General features: G+C 35.3%; 1 protein-coding gene across 1 annotated transcript; it reads left to right on the plus strand.

The window, feature by feature from the left end:
* Positions 1–427: 427 nt before the first annotated feature.
* LOC149806991 (uncharacterized) lies at positions 428–18,607 on the plus strand. The gene is made up of 3 exons (XM_089960443.1): positions 428–642; positions 10,487–11,344; positions 16,020–18,607. Exons 2-3 carry the CDS (start codon positions 10,924–10,926, stop codon positions 16,778–16,780), a joined length of 1,182 nt encoding a protein of 393 aa, XP_089816569.1. The 5' UTR covers positions 428–642; positions 10,487–10,923; the 3' UTR covers positions 16,781–18,607.
* Positions 18,608–24,851: the final 6,244 nt, after the last annotated feature.

Below are 24,851 nucleotides of genomic sequence, written 5' to 3' on the forward strand. Positions count from 1 at the left end.
TTGCCTTGATTACGCCTTTATACCGTCCAAGTTCCAACGGTACAGATTTGCCATAACTCAAACGTCTTCATTGAACCCCACATTATTTGGACAGGCGTATTGACACTAGTCAGTCGTTTTTCAGTGTCTGTCTGTCTGACGCAGTATTCAGTATAGTTTATTGCTGATTAACCCAAAACAAAGATAGGCTTGAATGTTGTGCCACTCGACCACTCTTCACTATTTACAGTGAACAAAATGCACTTACATCAAACAAATAGCTGTTCATATGAGACATTAAACTACGGGATAGATGTGTAGCATGCCATGTACACCAGTAATTTAAAAGTTAACAGTAGTTCTTGAATAGAACAAGCGTTGTGCTAATGTAGATAGTAACTATTTACATTGGGTACTTTATCAGTTTGCATTGTTTATGTTATTGATCAGTCATATATCAAAGAACTCCAATGTACACTTAAATTACCTGGAACTCTGCAGAAAGGGTTGGAGAACGAATTATCATTAGAAGAGCGTAATTTAAACAATCTGACACCTTACACATCTGACTGTGATTAACACTGATCTTCTGGAAATTAACATAAACTTCGAAGTTCCAAAAGTTTAGCTAGACAGAGAGGTAATGAGAACACAACTTTCAAGGTGTGTATATTTCTTTGATATATCTAAGTTTTTCTTTCCACACACACACATATATATATATATAAACGATATTATCAAAGAGTATTTTGAATCTTGATAGTAAAAAGTATTTATATTTCACTGGATTTCATATCGATGCAAAAATGTTGTAGATAAATGACCCTCTTAACAAATAATATATTCTCTTTTCTTGTGAAGGTATTTAGTATTTGAGGCTTGGTCATTATTTTCCTATGTCCTTCAAAATGTTTGAATTTACAAACCTGCATATTAGATGCATTCCAGCACACACAAAATTGCTTTCTGTTTGTTGTTTTCTGTATAAAAAAAATTCTTTTCTTTTTGTATCTTTCACACTTGTTACTTTCTTTTAGTCTTTCTTTCATCTTTTAAAAGCGCGCCGTAAAGAGCCTTTTCTATGATATATAGACTGCACCGTCGTCTGTTGTATCGGCAACATTCTGCTGTTTGTAAATCAGTCAATTTCCGTTGATCGAACTCCGCATAAATGCCCGTTGGAGGACCAAAGGCGACAAAAAGGAGTGGAACAAAATGAGCTCTTACGTAACCCCTATAAAATTATGGACATGCATTAACATTATGCCTCTGTGTGTGTGTGTGTGTAGTGTGTGTGTGTGTGTGTGTGTGTGAGAGAGAGAGAGAGAGAGATTTCTCGTCAAAAAACGTGTGCACGATCCAGTCTATTTGGATCGATATCTCACCAATTCAATATTTTTAATAGAAGTTATTTGAGGTACTTCAGATAAGAAGGTAAGGGTGAAGAAAGTTAACAACATAACTCCTTTGTTTGACAAAGTTGCTTTGGAGTGCTTCTCGGATGATTACCTTCTGATCGTGTACGAACATCAGCATGAGTTTCTGCACGAAAGTGTTATCAAAGACTAAATGTATTCAGTCTAATACTATGTTATATACAAAGGAATTATTTAAAATTTCGAAATTTATTGAGAGCCTTCATGTGTTAACACCTTCAGCGTATAGTAAGACCGTTATTGGCAGGAAAAAGGTTTCTCGTTTTCCTCGCAAACGTACTAACAATAAATCCAACTGAAAAATATACCAGGTATAAGCTGTTAAATGTACACGAACTGGTGTTTAAACGTCACATTACACTGCTGAGAACGACGATGACTTACGTTTGAAAGATGGACTTCAAGGTGAAACTGAACTGCAACTGTTTTAAGTCATATTCATCACTGATTCGCATATATCGAATTTAAGGAGGTGATATTATTTCGATTTTGATACTGTTTTGTCTATCTTTATTTTATTCATCTTTCATCGTATTCTACTTAGTCAAAGGATACAAATTCTGTTGAATTTTTTTCTCTAATTGTGTTGTGTACATAAAGAAAAAATGCACGAAAAATGCAAAAGAATACTAGGTATACCATGTTTCTGAAATCTAAAAATCTTAATGTCCAGTAATCAAATTACACTGGTCAACAGTGAAATCATTACTGACTTGAAAAGGCCCTAATCTGTAGTATTTTGGTGTGCCGAACACGAATATAACCGTGAAAAATTTGTATTGGCTCTCGTTTTGAAGATATTCATATACCTCATTTTCTATGTTTCACTGTGTAAATTTCTCCAGTAGGACTGCAGCAACATCCGGAATAATGATGTAACATTGCATAATACCATCATGCTCACATCATCCACAGTTGATTGCATCATTTTCTGATGCAATGCAATACTAATGCCATGCGGCTGCTGAAGTAAGTTGACTTCAGCAGTGTACTATACATGTGTAGGCCTATTATACTAATGCAGGCGGCTGCTGAAGCTGACGTAAGCAGTGTACTATATAAAGCCCAATCAGATAGGTTCAGCATTTAAAATATTTTAGACGTTGTGCGAGACAGTTCAAGCTACTGTTACATAAAACTTATTATTTTATCCATTTACGTACAATAAAGAACAGTAATGCCTCGAAAGTGTGTTAATACCGCGGACAATTTTTGCTATATTTGTGGGGAAGTGACATTTGCCAACCAGAAGAAAAGTATCAATTCTCAAGTGAAGAAGGCATATCATCTTTACTTCGGATGCAAGGTTGGTGACCAAGACAAGCCTTGGGCTCCGCATATATGCTGTGCTACATGTACAACACAGCTTTCACAGTGGTTGAATTGCAAAAGGTCATCAATGCCGTTTGCAGTCCCAATGGTGTGGAGAGAGCCAAGCAACCACCTAAATGACTGTTACTTCTGCTTGGTTCCTCCTCTTTCCGGCGGAATAACGAAGCGAAAGAAGTCGAGAATAGTCTACCCAAACATTCCGTCTGCATTGAGACCAGTTCCACATGGTGAGGGACTTCCTATTCCAGAACCTCCAGCAGAATATTCTCTTGATTCATCTGACGAAGACAAAGGTGAGTCGACCTGTTCTTCTCCTGGTCCATCAGCATGCAGTGATCCAGATTTTCACTGTGGTGCATCATCAACCCCACACAGAATAACACAGGAAGAACTAAATGACCTGATTCGTGATTTGGACTTATCAAAGAACAAGGCAGAATTGCTAGGATCAAGACTCCAACAATGGAATCTTCTAGAAGAAGATGTCACAATTACTGCATATCGAAAGCGCCACCAGCAATTGGAGCCTTTCTTCAGAAAGGAAAGTAATCTGATATTCTGTTCCGATATTGAGGGCCTCATGAATGCTTTAAAAATCACTCATGACCCACAAGAATGGAGACTATTTGTGGACTCTTCGAAACTGAGTCTCAAGGCTGTGCTTTTGCACAATGGAAACATTCTTCCATCTATTCCAGTAGCGTATGCTGTCCACTTGAAAGAGACATACGATAACTTAAGGCAGCTACTGAATTCCATTGAGTATAACAAGTACAGCTGGCACCTCTGTGGTGATTTGAAGGTAGTTGCCCTTTTAATGGGACTGCAGCAAGGATATACAAAATACATGTGTTTCTTATGCGAGTGGGATAGCCGAGCAAGGGAAATGCACTACATGAGGAAGGAATGGACTCACAGGCAGAATTTAGCCATTGGAGAGAAGAATATCCAACACCCAGCTCTGGTTGAGGCTCAGAAAATCTTGCTACCACCCCTTCACATCAAACTAGGTTTGATGAAGAACTTCGTGAAAGCCATTGACCGGACTTTGCCAGCATTCCGATACCTGCATGAAAAATTCCCTCGACTCAGCGAAGCAAAGATTAAAGAGGGAGTTTTTGTGGGTCCTCAGATTCGAGAGCTTTTCAAAGATGACCGGTTCAACAACTTGCTGGAAGGTGACGCGAAACAAGCATGGAATGCTTTTCGCCTAGTTTCTACAAACTTCCTCGGAAATGTTAGGGCAGAAAACTATAAGGAACTAGTAGAAGACATGTTGATGAAGTATAAGAAACTTGGCTGCAATATGTCTCTAAAGATTCACTTCCTTCATTCCCACTTGGATTTCTTTCCTAGCAACTGTGGTATTGTTAGTGATGAACACGGCGAACGTTTTCATCAAGATATCGCAACAATGGAACAAAGATACCAGGGAAAATGGTCCACTACAATGCTGGCTGACTACTGCTGGACACTCCTCGGAGATGCTCCCGAACAGCTGTACAAGAGACAGGCGAAGAAATCTAAGATGTAGTCAATGACTTGATTTTTTATAGGTAGGCTATTACAGTTGACCTTTTACTATTGGAATGCATTTCGTTATGTAAACATTAATTTCTTGCAGATTACAAAAAAACTAGAGCCAATTTTGCAATTTGACTGTCATATTCGTGTTCAGCACATAAAAATTGATAAGAATTGACTAATTTTATTTCAGTAACATGACTTTTGTAAAAATTTGTTGTCCAGTGTTAATAATACTTATATTTAATCACTGTTGCTGGAATAGCGAATGAATTTAAATCATCAAGACCCATTAATCAAAATAACAGTCACTATATCTCATCACTAGTGCTGGAATAGCGAATGAATTCAAATCATCAAAACCCAGTAGTCAACATAACAGTCACTCTATTTCATCACTGTTGCTGGAATAGCGAATTAATTAAAATCATCAAGACCCAGTAATCAAAATAACAGTCACTATATTTCATCACTGTTGCTGGAATAGCGAATGAATTCAAATCATCAAGACAAAGTAATCAAAATAACAGTCACTATATTTCATCACTGTTGCTGGAATAGCGAATGAATTCAAATCATCAAGATAGTTTGTTTACAGTGATTTGTACGTGGACAAACTCTTATTAATGAAGACTTTTGTCAGAGGGTGATAACAATGTATGACTGTTTTACCATTTAATTCTTTTTAGTTAAATATCTCATATAACATATACGATATCACCTCTCATGTATAAAATCTGATATTTGATAAAGCAAACTATATAAGATATTTATACGTCGTATTTAAAATGTATTATGTATACTTTCTGTAATATTCGAGGTGGGTATTCACGTACTCGTGTATGTATATATGCATATATATATATATATATATATATATATATATATATATATATATATATATATATATATATATATATATATATATATATATATATATATATATATAATGCCACTTTGTTTACAATTTATTTGTGTAAATTCATGTAATCTCTTATAGAAAATAAATATCAAAAGGTTTACTTGTTCAGTCAAGTATTAAAAAGGAATTTTTCCGTCGATGTATTAGAATGTTCTATAGAGAGAAAAAAAATACCGTTATTTCAGAGGCACTAGAATTCACAGAATTTATTGAACTCTCCATAAATCATAGAAATCTCGATCTCAATTGACGCCTATCAAGCTTCTAGGATACGCCGGAAAAGCAGTACGAGACTTATAATAAAAGGTTAACATTCAAAATTAGGCCAGTACTTACACATACAGAGAAATACAACACCATAAGCATTATATATTTCTTACAAGGAAGAGATTACCTTTCGCCTGCCGTATTCAACTGCAACTCAGTCTATTTAATTCAATTCCAAACTTTGCATGGTTAATCAAGATAGACCACTTTCGTGTCGTTCAATAAACTTTGTAAAGGTTATCTTAATGTCCGTTAAATGATTTTTTAATAGTTTTAACTGGGATTTTAAACAGAGAAAGTCTTTATTCAGTCGTCGTGTATTTGTCATGACGTGTTTTTGTTCCGATTATTTATTATCGTTTTATTTGCTCAATCGATCAGATATGCCTTTCGATGTGAAACTCTTTGTACCAAAGGAGGTTATTTCCATTAACATTGGAAGAGGAACTACACTGTATGCTACTAGAAAACGTTGATCTCATCCAACCTCTGTTCTCTTCTTCTTCTTCTTCTTCTTCTTCTTCTATATCTATATATGTTTAAAGGACTGCAGCGCTCGAAGGCCTTTTATTGACTTGGTTTAAGCTACAGTGATTTGAGAAAGTTTGTCAAATACAATTAGGAACATATGATTTGAGTGATTCATTTGAAAGCATTAAGTTATTAACGTTGTCTCCCCAACTGTAACAAGAAAGAAAATGTAACATCAAGGATCTCGATGCCGGTACGAATGGTTTGGCAGAAAATATGCATACACTTGCATACAAAAGCATAGGAAAGAAAAATAACTAATTAATTGCTATTCAAATGGCTTTATAAACTTGATATATACTTTAAATCTATTTCAAACCGTTTAAGAGAGAGAGAAAGAGGGATATGGGTGAGGGGTGAGGCGAACATTTATTTACACGGAAACAATGAAAAGGGCGTGTGCATAAAACAAGTAACAATAGATGGGTGATCCTGAACACTTGTTTATGGCAGTAACAGGAATTAAACTGGGACCTTATGGAATAACCACTATCTTCAACTCGACATACGCATTAGGTATATGTTAGAGTCATTTTCAAACTATGAACGAAATCTGGTTTCGATACCACAATGTTTTCGCCAGATTGGAGTTTTGTAAAAACAAAAGAAATAATTTACTTTGTAACAAGTAGTTTAGCTTATGTGAATTACAATGACATATATATATATATATATATATATATATATATATATATATATATATATATATATATATATATATATATATATATATATATATATATGGAAAACAATTCAGAAAACTACAAAATTTGTCCTTTATGGGTAGGTGTTTTCATATAAAGATTGAAGGTTAAATTGCTAATGAAATTTAACAAAATGGACTTAGTGTGTGTCCTTGACATGGAGGTGTCCTTGTAATCTCGACGGACTAGGTAGAGATGTAAATGAAACCGGAGAAAGAACAGCACAAGAAGAGAAAACTATTGATCTTTTATAAACCCCTGACACGTTAACTCGGTGGATAGCGTTCCGGATTCGCCACTAGAAGGTGCTAGTTTGAATCCCACAGTTCGTGTAGGCTACTATGGTGTGTCCTTGAGCAAGGCAATTTTTTTCTTCGAAATTGTTTTTTACACCAGATAACGATTATATGTTGGCCAAAATCTGAACCAAACATTGTATGGGTAGACATTTTTCGTATCACCTTTATGAGCTTGGACTATAACTGTGGACCATAGATGTATTAAATGTGTGGGGTTTTTTTTACCGTGTTGTACAGACCTTACTTGATTCATATTTTCCTTCTCAATTATTACAACAAAACAAACGCCTGGTGTTGCCAAAACATAATCTGACCAAACTACATCGATTGTCTTGGCCTAGAGTGTTTATTAAGTGAAGTATCACAAATATACAATGCAGTGATGTGGGGAACAATGACCTCTAATTAAGCATTGACGGGCATGCGGTACATGTGTGGAACATCAACAATGACCTTTAATTGAACATTGATAAACATATATTACTTGTATGGAACCAAAACAGTGGTGTTACATTACATGTCAGTCCATCAATATGGTTACGCCCTTTTATGTGTATTGTACTCGTAAAGATCTATAATATCACACCATACAATACAGGTGTGGTACGTACTGCATTTACTATCTAATACCTGTCTTTTATAATAATAACAATTGCTACAGGCGCTAATCAAACAAACAGCCGTTATTCACAACAATTAAAAGAAATGTTACACCAGTGGGTCTCCTGTCAACTCAGTTTCAGTTTTATTTGTAGGAAATTAATACTAACATCTCTAGAAGACTGTGCATGTTGTGTGTAGGAAAGACGGGTTGGGGGTTGGGTAGATTATGTCATTGATATTCAGTTGTGCTTTTAAATTTTTTGATATACTATGTGCTCAACGACATTAGCAACCCCTAAATATATTGTAAAACATCTTTGTTGAAAAGTAAAATATTTTTATGTGTAAACCTGAGGCTGTAACACGAAAATATGTAGAGTTGTAAAACTAGTCATTTTGTCACTGAAATTTATGTCAAAATCAATCGGTTCCTACGATGCGATCGAAACTTCTTAGACGAAAACAGATGTAATTTATGATTTACATAAATTACATCTGTTTTCGTCTAAGAAGTTTCTTTTTGTGCATCTCACATGTCCAAGAAATAGATAGGAGTTTTTATATTGTATTGTTCTCTACAATGTAGATTACATTTCTTTGTCAGTTAGCACATTTGATAATATTAATAAGATAATTGGAGTTTTAAAGACGGAGTTGATATTACTTCAAAATATCTGATTTTGCTGAAATTGGGAATGAAGTGTTTGCGTATATAATGTCTAATTATATATTGGCTACATTGTTCGTTACTTTGTTGGCATGTGAATCTGTCATTAACAATCCGTGCAGTCCGTACAGCATATCACGTGACACCCTTACTCTTCATGTAGACAGCTTGTATAATGCATATATTGGTGTACTTACCTATAAATGTCCATTATCTGAATATGTATGGATCACACACACACACACACACACACACACACACACACACCTCTCACTTTATAAATATATGAATAAATGGACTAGTTCATTATCTGTATTACCTCCTTTAAATAGGAGTTGCAAAATGCATTAGGAAGAATGCAAAAGGTATATACACACAAATAATCACACAGGTATAATTCCTAGTACATCATGAATATAAAAAAAGGAAAATACGTGTTGGGCATACATCAATTTTTTAAAGCACGGTCTAAACAGTGTCTAGTTAATTATTATGTTTTTTTTAACCGTACATGTTGTGATAGATGTTTCAACACAAAAACTCCTTATTAAAGAAAACTTCATTCTTGCTAAGACCTTACACCATCACCAGTTGTTTAATTCCATTTGTATTTGCTAAAAATCTTTGTATACATAGATGTAAGCACATTTGTCCAATCATCTATTTGTGCAACCATCCACCATTTATCCATCCAAACATTCATCAATGCATTCGTTCATCCATATATCAGTCAATCCCAAGATATATTCATACATACTTCTACGAACTTTCCCCCACACACACACACACACGAAGACATGGACAGTAAAGTGACTGATCCATCAGTGTGCAGAAGCAGTGTGTAGAATTAAATATCATTAGAAGCAGTGTGCAGAATTAAATATCAATAGAAGCAGTGTGCAGAATTAAATATCAATAGAAGCAATGTGCAGAATTACATATCAACAGAAACAGTGTGCAGAATTACATACCAACAGAAGCAGTGTGTAGAATTACATATCAATAGAAGCAGTGCGTAGAATTACATATCAATAGAAGCAATGTGTAGAATTACATATCAATAGAAACAGTGTGTATAATTACATATCAACAGAAGCAGTGTGCATAATTACATATCAACAGAAGCAGTGTGTATAATTACATATCAATAGAAGCAGTGTGTAGAATTACATATCAATAGAAGCAGTGTGTACAATTACATATCAATAGAAGCAGTGTGTACAATTACATATCAACAGAAGCAGTGTGCAGAATTACATGTCAACAGTTTTCCTATATTTATCTCTATCACTGACCATACATTTTTATCTCTGGAGTATAAACCAGCAGCATGTCCAAAATGTCAATCAAAATGTGCACTTTATAAAAGCACAAAAACAATTATACCGTTGCATAATATGCCGACGGACTTGGGCTGTTGTAGTTTTTATAGCAAATCAATGGGTTAAACGGCATAGACCCTGATGTGCCGGCGTACCATGCGACGGCAGATCAGGGTCTATTTAGTTTTTATTTAAGTTTAATGTATACGCGACTATAAGTTGTACTAACAGAAATATAAAAAAAAAACCATTACAAATATACACTCTGATGGAAAGTATGCTTCCCTTGCTGTGGATGTAAATTTATTAATATTTTCTTCATATTTTAAGACATAATTTCGATCGTTATACTTTATTTTCAAAACATCAACAGTAAAATGTATTACCTGTAACCCAATATGACCACAGAGTACATTGTTCTGAAAATTGTCTACACTCCAAACATATTAAAACTTATCTAAATATGGATACCTATGGCACGGCAATGCGGGTTCGCACCACTGCATATTTGTTCTGACTCTTTGAATTATTTAAATTGTTTTCAACGACTTCAACTGACGATTTATATTTCTGGCCACCTTTATTTGTTGGCTATTCTAACCTGAATGAAATTAAGTATATTGCCTGCAATTGAGTTGTTGATCACACGATATGGATCGAAGGAAAACATGACAGTAATGATTTTATTACATCGCCTAGGTTTGAGATGTTCAATATCTGTCAAGGCAGGATATTGTGACTTGATTGATGCGCACAATTTTACTTGAATATTCCAAACCAACTGTGCCGCAAATTAAAATGGGAATTTTTACTCGTTTGCATTTCTGTGTCGCTTGTTTAGAATCTCTGTTTTCAGCAGACGAAAAAAATATTTAAGTAACTTCTTTGGTGTCTTTCTAGGTGCAAACAAAGACCAAATGATGGGCCATGGATGGGACAGAAACTAAACATCGTTTCCGGCTTCGATAACGTCTAACGTTGTGTTAATTTCTCTAATTTGTGTACAATTTATGGATATCAAGATTCACATTTAAGATAAACACATCTACTATTGTGAATCTTTAACAATGAATGCATGATATAAATTTGCCGGCACTGGAGAAATTGTATACTCTATGCGTTGGTGCCGAGTAAACATGTTCATCATTTACGAAATAACTCAGCTTGGTTCGATTGTGGAAAACAAACGTTAAGAGCACGGTAAATATTATATTTGGTTTGCAAAAGGATATGCAACCTCTGTCCAACATAAAACGATAAACATATGATCATTTGGAGAACAAAGGAACTTATTGACCTCCATTCAATTCATATGAGTGTCCGACTCATTTGTCAAAATGTTGGCAGAAACATCAATATCAGAATCTACAATACACTCAGATCATCATTCCAGGGACAGGCGCCTCGCCGATGTAAAGCGAGGAACAGAATACTACACCAAACTAGACAGACTTGCTGAGAAGCAATGGAAATCAAATGCTCCGCGTTTCCCGAATGCTGACGTGAAATATACCCCATTAGAACCAATAACTACGTCAGTGCTTAGCGACACCGATCCATCGGATGCAAGACGTCTTCATTACTTGAACATGACGTCGACGCCACGCCAGAGCATATCGATGATGGAAGCTACGCTGGAGACGCCTTGGATAATGTCAACACCTAGTAGTCATATCAGCCTCCCCAACATCGACATTGGTAGACGAAGTACCCATGATTCCAGGCCAAAAGACGCTTCCATGGCTACTAGAATGTCAGGTAAAATAACGCACTTCTTATGAATCAACATTCAAAATGTGTGGCTAAATATGGTCACTTTAAACTGATAAAAATAATTCTAAGTAGACACACGTCAAACTGATAACGTAATTTTAAGCACACACAAATCAAATTGACAAACGTCAAATTAATAAACGTATATATATATATATATATATATATATATATATATATATATATATATATATATATATATATACACACACACACAAGTAAAATTAAGAGATAACTAACTCAGTTACTTGACGTATTTGCTCTTTTTGAAATTAAAAATTGAATGTAAGGTAGCATCTTCTACGCGTTTCTCCTCTCCTCCTAACCTCCCGCTTTCAAGCCAAGTCCACTCACATCTAAAATATCATACCAGTTACCATCCAAATTTCTAGAAAAACGAGTTGCTTCCCGACAGTTATATTCGAACATATCTGGACATTGTTTGTATGATTGTTTTAGAATAGAGCAGATGCATGTATCTGTAAGGACGTCGAAATTCAAGACCGAGGAAGACTATAGTAGCTTTGTTGTTGGCAAGGTTTTGTAGCATATACGAGTTAACTTATACTTTACTGGATACTTTTAACGTTGAATACCTTGCATAGTTATGTAGTTTTATGCAAGCAAATCTACCACCCAAGTCACACACACACACACACACACACACACACACAAAATCGGCAGTTTTCGATAAGTATATATTGATAAATTTCCCTGATGTTCTTGAATGTTTCCATGGATTTTGAAAAACCTTCAAATAATAAAATTTAGTTCTAGTTGTTATTGCTTCTTTAGTGAACTGAAGAATACCACGTCTGTCTGTCTGTCTCTTTCTCTCTCTCTCTCTCTCTCTCTCTCTCTCTCTCTCTCTCTCTATATATATATATATATATATATATATATATATAGAGAGAGAGAGAGAGAGAGAGAGAGAGAGAGAGAGAGAGACAGACAGACAGACAGACAGATAGCAGATGCATGCTATATATATATATATATATATATATATATATATAGAGAGAGAGAGAGAGAGAGAGAGAGAGAGAGAGAGAGAGAGATGGGTGGTTGAGTAGGTGTGCGTGTGGATATACTACTCGCTATTATATGAACAAGAATGGACAATAAAAAGCTCTAAATTTACATTCACTCCATTGAGAATACTGTTTGAGTATATGGTTGTCTGTGTTTTCATGTTGCAAGTAAGACAAAACTTTAAACTTGGAAACGGAAATTCATTCCAAATGCAGCGATTATTATAAAAAAATTTATGTCTCTCTTTATAAAAAGTTAAAGTCCCTGACCCAGTCACAATAGCAACTCATGTAACAATGCAATCGGTACTATTTTCTAGTGTAATTCCTTTTTTTTGTTGCAACAACTTGATTGCTTTCATATGGTCTACGATCCGACACTCTTGTCTTGCATTATACAAGGTTAAATCAAATTGTATACTTCAGATGTGAACGAGGTTGAATCATCCCTTACGTACTGTAATACACAGCATATTGTGCGCATGACCTTTGTATTAAATCAGATATCACAGGTTTTACAATGTGCTTTCTTGACGAATGTATCGTAGATGTTAGCTGTGTATCGAAGAAACAATGACTTTGTTTTGTCTTAAAGGTGTCAACTCTTAGTAGTCTCCAAACCGTGTAAAGAAATAATCAGCCAGACCCGATCATATCGAGATTGTTCTATTGTTTATAGTGGTGTTAGATAGAAGATAGGGTCTATTCCCATGGAGTTAGTACCGGTGATTCAATGGCATAGACAGGATTCTAAATTTGGCGGCAGTGAATAATTATCTTTGTAAGGGATACTGTACAGTTATAAAATATAAAAATGTTTCTCTCTCCAATTTTAAATTATTTTTGAAACAAACCAAGAACAAAAAAAATATATGTGTAGGAAAGACGCATCGGAACAGATTGTAGGAAACTTCAAACTTTCAAAGTTGACGTTTCGGCTAAATACATATTTGTGAACAATACAAGATTGAAGAGATAGGGGTATCATGGTACCTCCCCCGGCATTCTCGCACTACAATCTGTTTTACCCTCAGACCTCAAATAAGATTATATGAGGTGTGAGAATGAAGCCGATGGCAGTACGAGGATGATCCCTCGGGTGGGGGCATGCGCATTGTGCTTAGACTGTTCGTTACCTCTGTATCAAACAGCCGTGCTCTCAGTCACTAAAAATAGAAACTGAACTCCAGCACATAATCAATTTGTCAAATAGACATTAATTAATGATATCCTAATTTAAATTATTGTTAATTTCATTTTTATAATGTATAAAGTTTATGATTTTAGAAGTTACTACTTAAAATATTGACACTGACTGATTGATTGATTGATTTTATTTTTAACGGCGCATCAGCACTGTTAGGCTATTTAGCGCCAAACAAAATGTTATTTGTATAATCTTTTAAAAAATTATAAAAGGTCCTATATCGGCCAGCGATATAAAAGAACAAATGGTTGAAATTAAAAACGGTAAGATGGTAACGGTGCAAAATAAAGCTTCCCGATCAACGGGGGATGTAAATGTTCTATCTTAATGAAAAAAATGTTGACACAATTATACATTTTATTTCTTTTCGAGTTTGGGGTCTAAAATCTTTTGCATCTTATCCTTGTTTACTTACTAGTAATATTACAGTATCTTGAAGTATACAGGGAATTACCATACGTTTGCAAAAAAAAAAAAAATGACAAAAAAGTGTTTATATCGTATTCCATCTTTAAACGCATTTAATTTATATTTTATCTGTGTTACTAGCCTTTCTAAACTCAATATATATTCATAGCAAGTGAGCATATTTTTGTGGGGTAAATGGGTGATCTTGAACATTATTGATATTTTTGCCTTTTCAATAAATCCTGTGGAAAATTAGTTTCTGTAAAGTTTGATGTCATGTCGAAACAATAGTAAAATTGTTTGTAGCGAAGTTGAATCAGACTATTAAGGTGGCGCTCTACAGTGTAGGGTTATCTTTAAAAACAACAAGAATTTCCTAAGGTGTCCTCATTGGTTATCCTGACTATATAAAACTACTCTGCATTACTCAGACTTTGTTAAGAGAATGTTTAATTCCCTTTTATGGGGGGTATGTGAATAATGGGTGTACTTTGGGTTATAGAGTATACAGCTTGGCCTTAATTCAGATGTTCATCTATCAAAATGTTACTAGGTCGGCTTGGACATTTTTAGTTCCTGGATTCCAAAAGGTAGATTGCTTTTAGAAAAGGAAACAAAAACGAACCGGTCAAAATTTTTGACCTTTTGTATATGTTATAATTAATTAATTGCCTTTTCAAAAATTGGTATTGCCTATTCTGGTAAAAATAGTTTTACCGATTTCAAAAACTGCTAAAGATAGTGAACTTTAGACTAATTCAAGTTGATTTTTAGAGCACACAAGACACGTCAGTTTGGTTAGCTGTCTGCTTAGATCATACAAATAAATTTTAGATAAAGTGCATGCAAGTACCACTGTATTCGAGGTATGGCATTGTGTATATTGGAAATGCACATAACTTCACCTTACGCATGTCACTCTGTCAGAAGTACGTAATATATGTAGAGCGCCCAATAAAGATCTGACTTAAAATGCAGATTTTCTTTTACTACAGTCGCTAGTTTCTCTCTTTTTGTTAAGGGTTTAGTTGTTTAATGAGAATACAGTGCAGTTTATATTTAAATTTATCTTCTACATACTTAAGTCTTTGTTCCTGATAAACAACAAAACAACATATCAAAGAAAACAAAATAAAGGAACATCAACAAAAACGAAATACCATCCCTTCCAACAAACAGATGACTAAAGAATGTGTGTGAAATATGCTTTTGAGTTTCACTTTGTTAGAACTGGAAATTAATTTATAATCAATTTAAATTCATATACTGCCCTGTCACATTTTTTTAAAGACTTACCTCAGGGTAGTAACCAGTATCTATCCATCAGCGAAAGACACGTACAGAAATTGGAAACAAATACCCTTATCGATACGATTATCAGTTTGTAACGCAAAATCAAACTCTAAGAATATGGCCGTTTACGCTTCCAAAACTATTCCCTTCAAACTGTCGATTTAAGAAGGTAGCGCTTAAATTGGAAAGAACACTTCTTGCTGTAAAGACAGGTCTTGAATAAAGCAACCACACTGGAGAAGAGTGATTACAAGTTATTCATACTGAAATCTTTTAAAGGTGATATGGTTTGAAAATGACGAATACATATTCTTTCATCACACATAATTCATCGTCCTTCGACCATTTTAAAAAAATGATCACAACTTTCTCGAGATAATGTTGAGCATATGATCATAATTTTGATGTGTGAGCCGGATCATTTCAAACGTCGGTAACTGTTGCAACTGTCAGTGACGAGAAATAGACTTTTACCACCTTGAATTGAAAGTCATACTTACAAATACCTTTATCTAATAATTCATGTCACTTTCAAAGAATTTTAAAATTTGTATCTCTTACCTTATAGAAGTACAAGCTTAAATTTATTTGGAAGCGTTTATCATCCTGAGGTTTGTGCAACGTTTTTTATCTTTACATTTTTAGAATTTAATCTGCAATATATAGCCAGTCTTGTGTCGATCTGCCTTTAAACTCTACACATGATATTGTTGCATTCCAGGTAATCTAGCACCTAACGACAATGACATGTACAACCCATGGGGGACTAGTAAATCTCCTCTAGAGGACGCAACAGACTTGACTGCAGAAGATATGAAACCCCGGGAATTGCCGTTCAAGTTTCGTGACAGCACGAAAATTGTCGTAAAGCCGATACCAAAGCAGCCTATCGTCATGAGTCGTGTGGCCGCTGCATCACGTGATCGACATCAACGAACCGTGACGAATTTCCAGTCGAGAAATGGAACCATCCGTGTCATAAAGCCTCTGGAGCCCTTGCCAGAAATGGAGAAATTTCAAAGGACATACAAAACAGAGCCCATTGACCCTGAAGCCATTGAACGTGAGAAAACATTTATGATGCTTGAGAGAATTGAGAGAATTCTGCACCCAAATCGACGAGACTTCAGACCACATATCGGCTCCAGTGAAGAGGAGATTCGTAACTCTTTCTCGGATACGATTACCGCCGGAAGTCCCATGTCGACGGAGAAAAGTGAGAGCTTGACCCCTAGGCCAGCTTCCCAACGAAAGGAGCGTATGGAATACGTGCTCAAGCGTAAGGACTCTCAACGAAAGTCGGGACGTGTGTCTCGGAGGCAAAATAAGGTGACATTCGTTGATGACAGATTTGGCACTCCGTCAGTAACGATTGAAGGAGTACTGAAAACTCTGGACAAGAAAGAAAAGGATGTAGAAACAAAATGCCAAGCTTGGATCAATAGATGGTTTTCTGAGTTACGACATGGCCATATGGAGTAATTGACCCTTGTTTATTCAGTATCTGTATTATTATTATTATTATTATTACTATTATGCTGCTGTATATTTTTTACTTTTTCCTGAGATGAAAATCACAAAATCTAAGCTACCACAACCTTGATCTTGACTGTTGACTGATCGTCTCTATCTGCATGAGAGTCTCCTCCCTTTTTCAAGAGAAAGTTAATATTGAACAGGAATAAAAAGGTTTCCTGCTCAACAGTATCACGTCCAATTTACCCACAATTTAAATGATATTCAGCTAAGAGTGCGCTTTAAAAACAAAATAACAACAAAAAAGTAATTTAAATCTACTGTAAATGTTGCTTGTTTAAAAATGGTTATTAATTGTTGGATCTACATGTTTACAAAAATTCTAAACTTGTTTTCTTGGCATTTGTGCACCACGCTTACGTTTCTCTGTTTGCGGCTTTGTTGCTTGTTTACTTGCTGTTTTTTTCTTCGTCTGTTTGGTTTATTTGAATGCCCTTACTACCATGCAAAAGTTGTCATGGCTCTTGTCATTCTGTCAGTACGTTGTCGTGGCTCTTATTCTGTTAGTACGTTGTCATGGCTCTCGTCATTCTGTCAGTGCGTTTGTCTGTACTCTTGCCTGTTCCATGTCGCTGAAGTACTATGGCACAAATATCTAATAATCGAATCGATATTAATATTTTAAGTTGATACGAAATGATAACATTTTTCACAATTTGTGCACATCTTAATGGAGTTAATGTCCCTTGCTTGTTTATACATTACCTATTGTCAGGTCTAAAAAATATAATATAAAAGGATACTGGCTCAATTAATCACATTTGTCGTCTACGAGGAATCATTATTTAAACAACTCTCTCTCTCTCTCACACACACACACACACACACACACACAATTCCATTTAAGCATGTTTTGCCATAAATAATGACCAATGGGGTCGGGCTGCACATCCTTACAACTTAGAATAAACCCTTTGCATACACTAGAAACTAAACGTACATAGTTAGCCGTACTAAATTAATACATTATTTCATACAATTATACAATACACAAATCATGGTAAATAGCTATATGAGAGAGAGAGAGAGAGAGAGAGAGAGAGAGAGAGAGAGAGAGAGAGAGAGAAGGATTTTTAACGTAGCTTTAAAAATTTCAGTCATATCGCTACGATGTCTGCAGTGAGGCAGCTTATAGTTATTTCTAGCACTGGGGCATCATGCCGCAGACATGTAGCATGATGTCCAACTCAGTCACATTATCCTGACACTAGGCCGACCAGTCCTAACACTAACCTCTTAATGCTGAGCCCCTAGCGAGGCAGTTGTTAGTACTATTTTTGTAAGTCTATGGTATGACTCGGCCAGTGTTCGAACCCACAACCTCCCGCTTTCGAGGCGGACGCTCTAACCACTAGGCCACCGGAGCGGTCGATCGATCGATCGATCCAGAGACAGAGAGAGAGAGAGTTGCATAAGTGAATGATGAAATAGAACAAGAGTACATACATCAAAATGAGTACGATAGTTAAAAATGGAAGAACATCATTCCTTTCAAAATGGTAATATTTAGTTGAATAGAGATATCAAATTCTGAATACTCCTTAATGATATTTCGTGTGATTAATATGTATCAAATAAGCGAATATTAACATTCACATTAAAATCAGATGATACATATAACAAAATATGTGTAGCTGATATATACAGATGATATAGATTTTGAACCAATATTCTATGCTGTTCAATATAGTATTTGCCAGTTGATATGTAATATGTATATAATCACCAAAACACAATGGATGATGCAATAAATGATTACAATAATAATCGTTATGTAAATCACAAGAGTTATTTCTAATTCAGTGGGAAGAATATCTAAAAAAAATTTGTCCACTAAGAAATAGACAGGCACTTATGCTGTCTCAACCTATATTTAACTTCTGAAGATGGAATAATTACTTTCACCTTTTACTGAATATGAAAGTGAATTCCAGACATGAATATAATAGCGTAAGAATGAGCGTATGAGAGTGAACTCCAGACATGCAGACATATCTAGAATATGGCATTAATTCGAGAAAAAAAAATATTTCTATTTCTAAGATAGTACCTGTCTGTCTCACCAAACATTGTTGGTAGAAGGAAAGCAAGATAAGAAGCAGAGACGTCGTATATAATTTTATGAAAGTTGTTGTTGTTCTTGTTGTAGGATTTAACGCCATTTTTCAGCACACGATAGGCTATACATGGCGGCCAGTATTAATGGTGGAGGAAGAACCCGGGAAAACCCAGTAAAGAACCACCAACCCACGAGAAGCTACTGGCAAGCTTTCTCACATACCCACATTGACTGAATCCGTGATTCGAACCCACGCAGACAGAAGTGAGATGGCAGTGATCCGTAACGGAGAGCGCTTTAGACCACTCGGGGCCCCTTATGAAAGTAACATAGCTATTGAAACATTCGTCTATATGCCAAGGTAGCACAACCAATATTTTCATAAATATTACGACACAACACTTCTGGTTAGACCAGTCACAGTTTCTAACTGCACTGTACATAGATTCTTTTAACCGGAACATGATGTTCTACATGTAAGGAAGTAGGATTCTCCATGCTTCTAATTTTTTGTTTGATTTAAGAGAGTCTTCAGCCAAACAGCCATCCCATACATCATCAACGTATTTTAGTAAGAGGCAGGTGTATCAAATATTTCCTTTCTAACGCTTTTTGATTTGATTTATACTTAAATATTTTCTAGGCAGCTATCATATTTTTTAGATCGACAGAAATGTGTTATCAATATTTTCTGTCCAGTTACCTAGACTACCAAAAGTTACGGCACGGTCCCTTCTCGTTTATTCCATTGTATAATTTACCAGTCTCCAATCATAAATAATGCACCTGACTTTACACGATCAAATTACACAATTAGATTTTAATAGGGACTACTGAGCGACAGGGACACTCATGCGGCGCTGACCAGAATTCACCAAAAGAAAATCAAGGTGTCATGGAAACTCACTAACACTTCACTCCGTGACGTTTGCCCCCTAGTAATTGACTAATTATTTCGATCTGAGGACTATCTCCCCAGCACCGACTTTCCATAATCAAACAAGTAATCACAAAAATCTAAGGAATCCTTAAAATGGAGAGATGTAAACAAATGCGCATACTCCAAATTTATGACAATAGTGTTACCTCATTTGTGGTTGGACTGAAATCGGCCAATCACTGCCTTCAGCAATTGCCAGTCGTTTGTAAATCTGTGATCAGTACATATTCTATTTCGTACGTATCATTTGGGGACGTCCATTAATTATGTCAACAATTTTTAGGCAATGTTTTACACCCCCTCCCCCCCCCCCTTGTCAACAACTGTAAAATTTTCAGTGACCCCCCCCCATAAAATTTTACCCCCACCCCCTACAAACTAACAATATTTTATACGGCTGGCTTTTATGCTAAAAATAGAATTATGGAAATTAAAAGGTCTACAAATAAATTTTAATACATTTTTTTTACTTGTTTAACAGATTTCAAATTGACTATAACACTTTGAATTCATGAAAAAAAGATGACTGTATTATAGTCAAACTCTCAAGTTTCCTAGGCTCAGTTATCCATCCTTGGAGGGATAGCTCATGGACTTCAATATATATATATAGCATCTATACATATAACATAAATGCTATTTAATAGAAGTCCATGGATAGCTATACTATTTAAATGTCTATGGCTCAGTGCAGTCTTTGAATTTAGTAACAGCTTCCCTTAAAAATCTGTCTACAGTCTACAGTCTACACTGAATAAAAACAAAATATGATGATGCAAGACTATGACTTCCTTGGCAAGAGCTCAACCGGTTTAGGATTAAACTGGTGGGTTGTTGACAGGCGAACGAGTGTGTGCCATACCAACGCACCGACTAATTTCCTAGTTTTTGATTTATTAAATTTATTGTAAAAAATAACATTGTTGACGTCAATTTATCTTGAACTCCCCCTCCCCATGTCAACAATTGTCAAACTTCTTCAAACCCCCTCCACCTATTTTGTTGAATAATTAATTGACGACCCCTTTGATGAATTCGTTAGTGAGCTAAGCTATCATCAGCAAAAGGTATTTTTGCACTCAAAAGGTCGTCTCCTATATCGTTAATAAACACAGCAAATAATAACGAACTTTAAGTTGGAGCCCGTGGTACGCCAACGAAAAACATATTGTTTACTTGATTCGGCAGTATTTACAAAAACCGTATGTGGTCTACCAGATAGTTAGTCAGAAAAACAGTCAATAAGAGATATTAATGCCATTATTTATGTATTGGATAACATGGTCAAATGCTTTAGAGACATCGCAGAAGACCACGAACATGTCGTCCTTGTTATCAAGCCCATTACATATACCATGTCACATACATATGAGCTCAAATACTGTAGAAGTCATCGTAAGAAAACCGGTTTGATATTTGAATATAATATCATTTGAATGTAGGTGGTTGTAGAGATGGTTAAAATAATTCTTTAGCTAACTTTCCCAACACAACTCAGCAATGAACAACTGAACAGTGAAAAAGAGCTATATAAAATTCATATATGGTATACGAAATCCATATTGCGATATATGCTGTACCCAATACGAATTGCATATAAGTGATATGAATATGATATTATATTACACCTAGAAACTGATAATAACCGAGAGTATAGATATTACTGCGCAATATACGATGACAACATTATGACACCGTCAAAGTGTCTGATAAAATTATGACACCGTGGAAGTATCTGATAAAATTATGACACCGTCGAAGTATCTGATAAATTTATGATATCGTTGAAAGTGTCTGACAAAATTATGATACCGTTGAAGTGTCTGACAACATTATTGCACCGTCGAAGCATCAGACAACATTATGATACCGTCGAAGTGTCTGACAATTATCCTGGAAAGTTTAATCAAGATAAAACAAAGGGACTAAATATGTGCATGTACAAGGAGAGAAAATAGGAAATAACATAAAAACATGGTGCGATGAAGTTGTGGTGGACAACGACTTAACTTTAAACTAAATACGTGAGCTTCACGATTATTGACAACAGTTTTCCAGTGTTAAAACGAGACTGTATTTGAAATGAATGTCCATGACCAATACGGTTTAGTACTTATCAACAATGGAGTCGGAAAAATCATGTCAGGTGATTGTAGTCTATAATTTTCGTTTTAAGCTTTGACATTAGATGTAATTTACATCTATACACGTGATAGATAGACAGACAGACAGACAGATAGATAGATAGATAGATAGATAGATAGATAGATAGAGGGAGGGAGGGAGGGGGGAGGGAAGGAGATATGCCGGCTGTTGAGGTATGATAACACGCTATCGTACTACAATAAGTTGCTTTTGTAAATTCCTGCATTGTCGAGAGCATCAGAACTGGTGTAATTATTCTACGTTAAGTTCTTCCACTAAAATGCTATTAAAATACATTTGAGTCCGTGTGTGTGTGTGTGTGTGTGTGTGTGTGTGTGTGTGTGTGCATGTGTGTGTGTGTGTGTGTGAGAGAGAGAGAGAGAGAGAGAGAGAGAGAGAGAGAGAGAGAGAGAGAGACTTTGTTGGACTGAACTTTTTTTGTTGATTGAATGATCAATTGATTATTGCGAGTAAACACACAAAGATGAGGTGTTATGGTAACCGTTACTGAGGTAAAATACAGTTATTTTCATCGTATGTCATTACTTTTCATTCATAGTTGAAGATAGTTTCACAGCTCTTTAAAGGGCATTTCTAATTTTGAATAATATATGAAACAAACAACATTACTCATATTTAAGGAAATGAGCGTAACAATAAGTGAAACATGTGGTTAATATGAATAATATAATAAATAAATTATAATTAATTTATTGTTGTGGTTACGTAGCAGTGGATAATATGTCAATTCGCAGTTGGACGGCTGCTGTTTTGGTATGTTTGTTTTGTACCAAGTGTCTTAGGCTAGCTGAAGGAGCATGTATTGTAGTATAAATTTATGCGACATGTAAACTGCACGTAGACTGAATTGTCCGTGACATTTGAACGGAGTATTATAGTATGCAAATATTTGTTTCTTGTTATTTTAATAAAAGGCCATAGAACAGAGTGATGCTCAATTTGTCGAAAGGAATTTGCAGGAATTCACAAAAAGTCCGTTTTCTTGCTCTAACTGGTTCCTTCTAACTGCTGAGTATTGAAGCAATTTAAGATATTCTTGCTAAGCTGAACCAAGGCACGTTTTAAACAAGAATAGTTACTAAATGTTTGAGGTAACATTTTCAAAAGATAAATGAAGTACAGAAACTTTGTCATAGCCTTAGACCTTATACCTGACATAATATAAACACCACTGAAATCAGATACTGTCAAGATACACTCGAAAATAAATGTTTGATTCAATCGATAATTAATATTTAAAAAATGGGCTTTAACCTCCACCATTCAATGCATTCCTCAGACAGATGCACAATCTGGGTTGTTAAAAATCCATTATTGCTTGTTTGTCTTATCATGTCCACAAGCCATAACATAAAAATCATTTTAAAATATTTTATACTGGTATCAATATCAAAATGATGACTGTCAACCTATTTAATGAAAAACTTCTTAACGCAAAGTTTAGAGTCAATATTAATTTATATATTTACTAGGTTTTGTGTCCGTAATCCAACAGAAGTACAAAAATGTTAGCAGTAACCTTTGACTTGACCCAAAGGTTAAGTAGCTATGGTTTAGAACAGACAGATTGGTGGTCAGATCTGTACATTTTCATTCGTGACTAATAACTTCTTGAAATCAGCGTCTAAACGAAAACCCGATGTTAATAGCACCATTTCTTCAAACTCCTTCACATTAGCACGTATATCTATGGAACGCCATGACCGTCTTTAGTGGTGTTTCCGTATTATATTGGTACATACACGGTGATTTTATCAATATTGCCGTGGATTGCTTATTATATGCAGTAGTTTTGACATTTCATGCGGTTTTCATCATTATATGATGTAGTTTTGACAGTATATACGGTTTTTCATTATTATATAATGGAGTTTTGACAGTATATACGGTTTTTCATTATTATATGCTGGGTTTTTTTTGGGTAGTTTTGACAATATTATACGGTTTTTCATTATTATATGCTCTAGTTTTTGTAGTTTTGACAGTATATACGGTTTTTCATTATTATATGCTGTTTTTGGGGTAGTTTTGACAGTATGTACGGTTTTTCATTATTATATAATGGAGTTTTGACAGTATATACGGTTTTTCATTATTATATGCTGTGTTTTTTGTAGTTTTGACAGTATATACGGTTTTTCATTATTATATGCTCTAGTTTTTGTAGTTTTGACAGTATATATGGTTGTTTTGTTGTTATGTCTGGTAGTATTGACATTAATGAGATGTATTTTTTACATCATATTCGGAAGTTGTGTTATTATATGCTATGGCTTTCTCAGTTGTATTTGGTGCGTGTTTCTTTATAATCGGTGCTTAACTCGTTTTCCATTGTATTCCTGGTTATGTCTTTATATGCAGTACTTCTTTGTGTTCGGTGGTTTAGTCGATACGAAACCTTTTAGCACGGATTAGCGCATAAGGGCCGCAACCAGAGCTCACCACCATGGTCTGTCTGATGCAGATCTCTCCAGGTTTCCACAGGTACACTTTTGTTCCATCATCTCTTTCCCATTGCCCTCCTCCAGGTCTCGTTGGATCTGTCTCTCTTTCGTTAGCCGTCTGGATTCCATCGGAGGGCAACTCTGCATAGGGATGTGGGTGTCATTCGGAGCACATGTCGGATCCGCCTCCATTAGCACGTCTGGACTTTTTGGGTGATAGGTTTCCTTTCAGTCTTTCTATGCAGTTCGGAGTTTGAGATAATGTGGGGCAAACATATGTTGAGAATATTTGGCACTTCTAAGTTATGGCTTATGGTTTTTGTCATTTTCCAAGATTCCACTCCATATAGTAGGGTACTCAGGATACTGCTGTTGAAAAGCCTCATCTTAGTTTTCATGCTGATGTTC

Source organism: Sinohyriopsis cumingii, chromosome 1 (assembly GCF_028554795.1).
Source record: "Sinohyriopsis cumingii isolate HCF-2022 chromosome 1, ASM2855479v2, whole genome shotgun sequence".
NCBI classification, from domain to species: domain Eukaryota; kingdom Metazoa; phylum Mollusca; class Bivalvia; order Unionida; family Unionidae; genus Sinohyriopsis; species Sinohyriopsis cumingii.

Coding starts and splice junctions, on each gene's coding strand:
- LOC149806991 (XM_089960443.1), top strand. CDS start 10,924: ATGTTGGCAGAAACATCAATATCAGAATCTACAATACACTCAGATCAT. Junction 11,345..16,019: donor CATGGCTACTAGAATGTCAG/GTAAAATAACGC, acceptor GTTGCATTCCAG/GTAATCTAGCACCTAACGAC.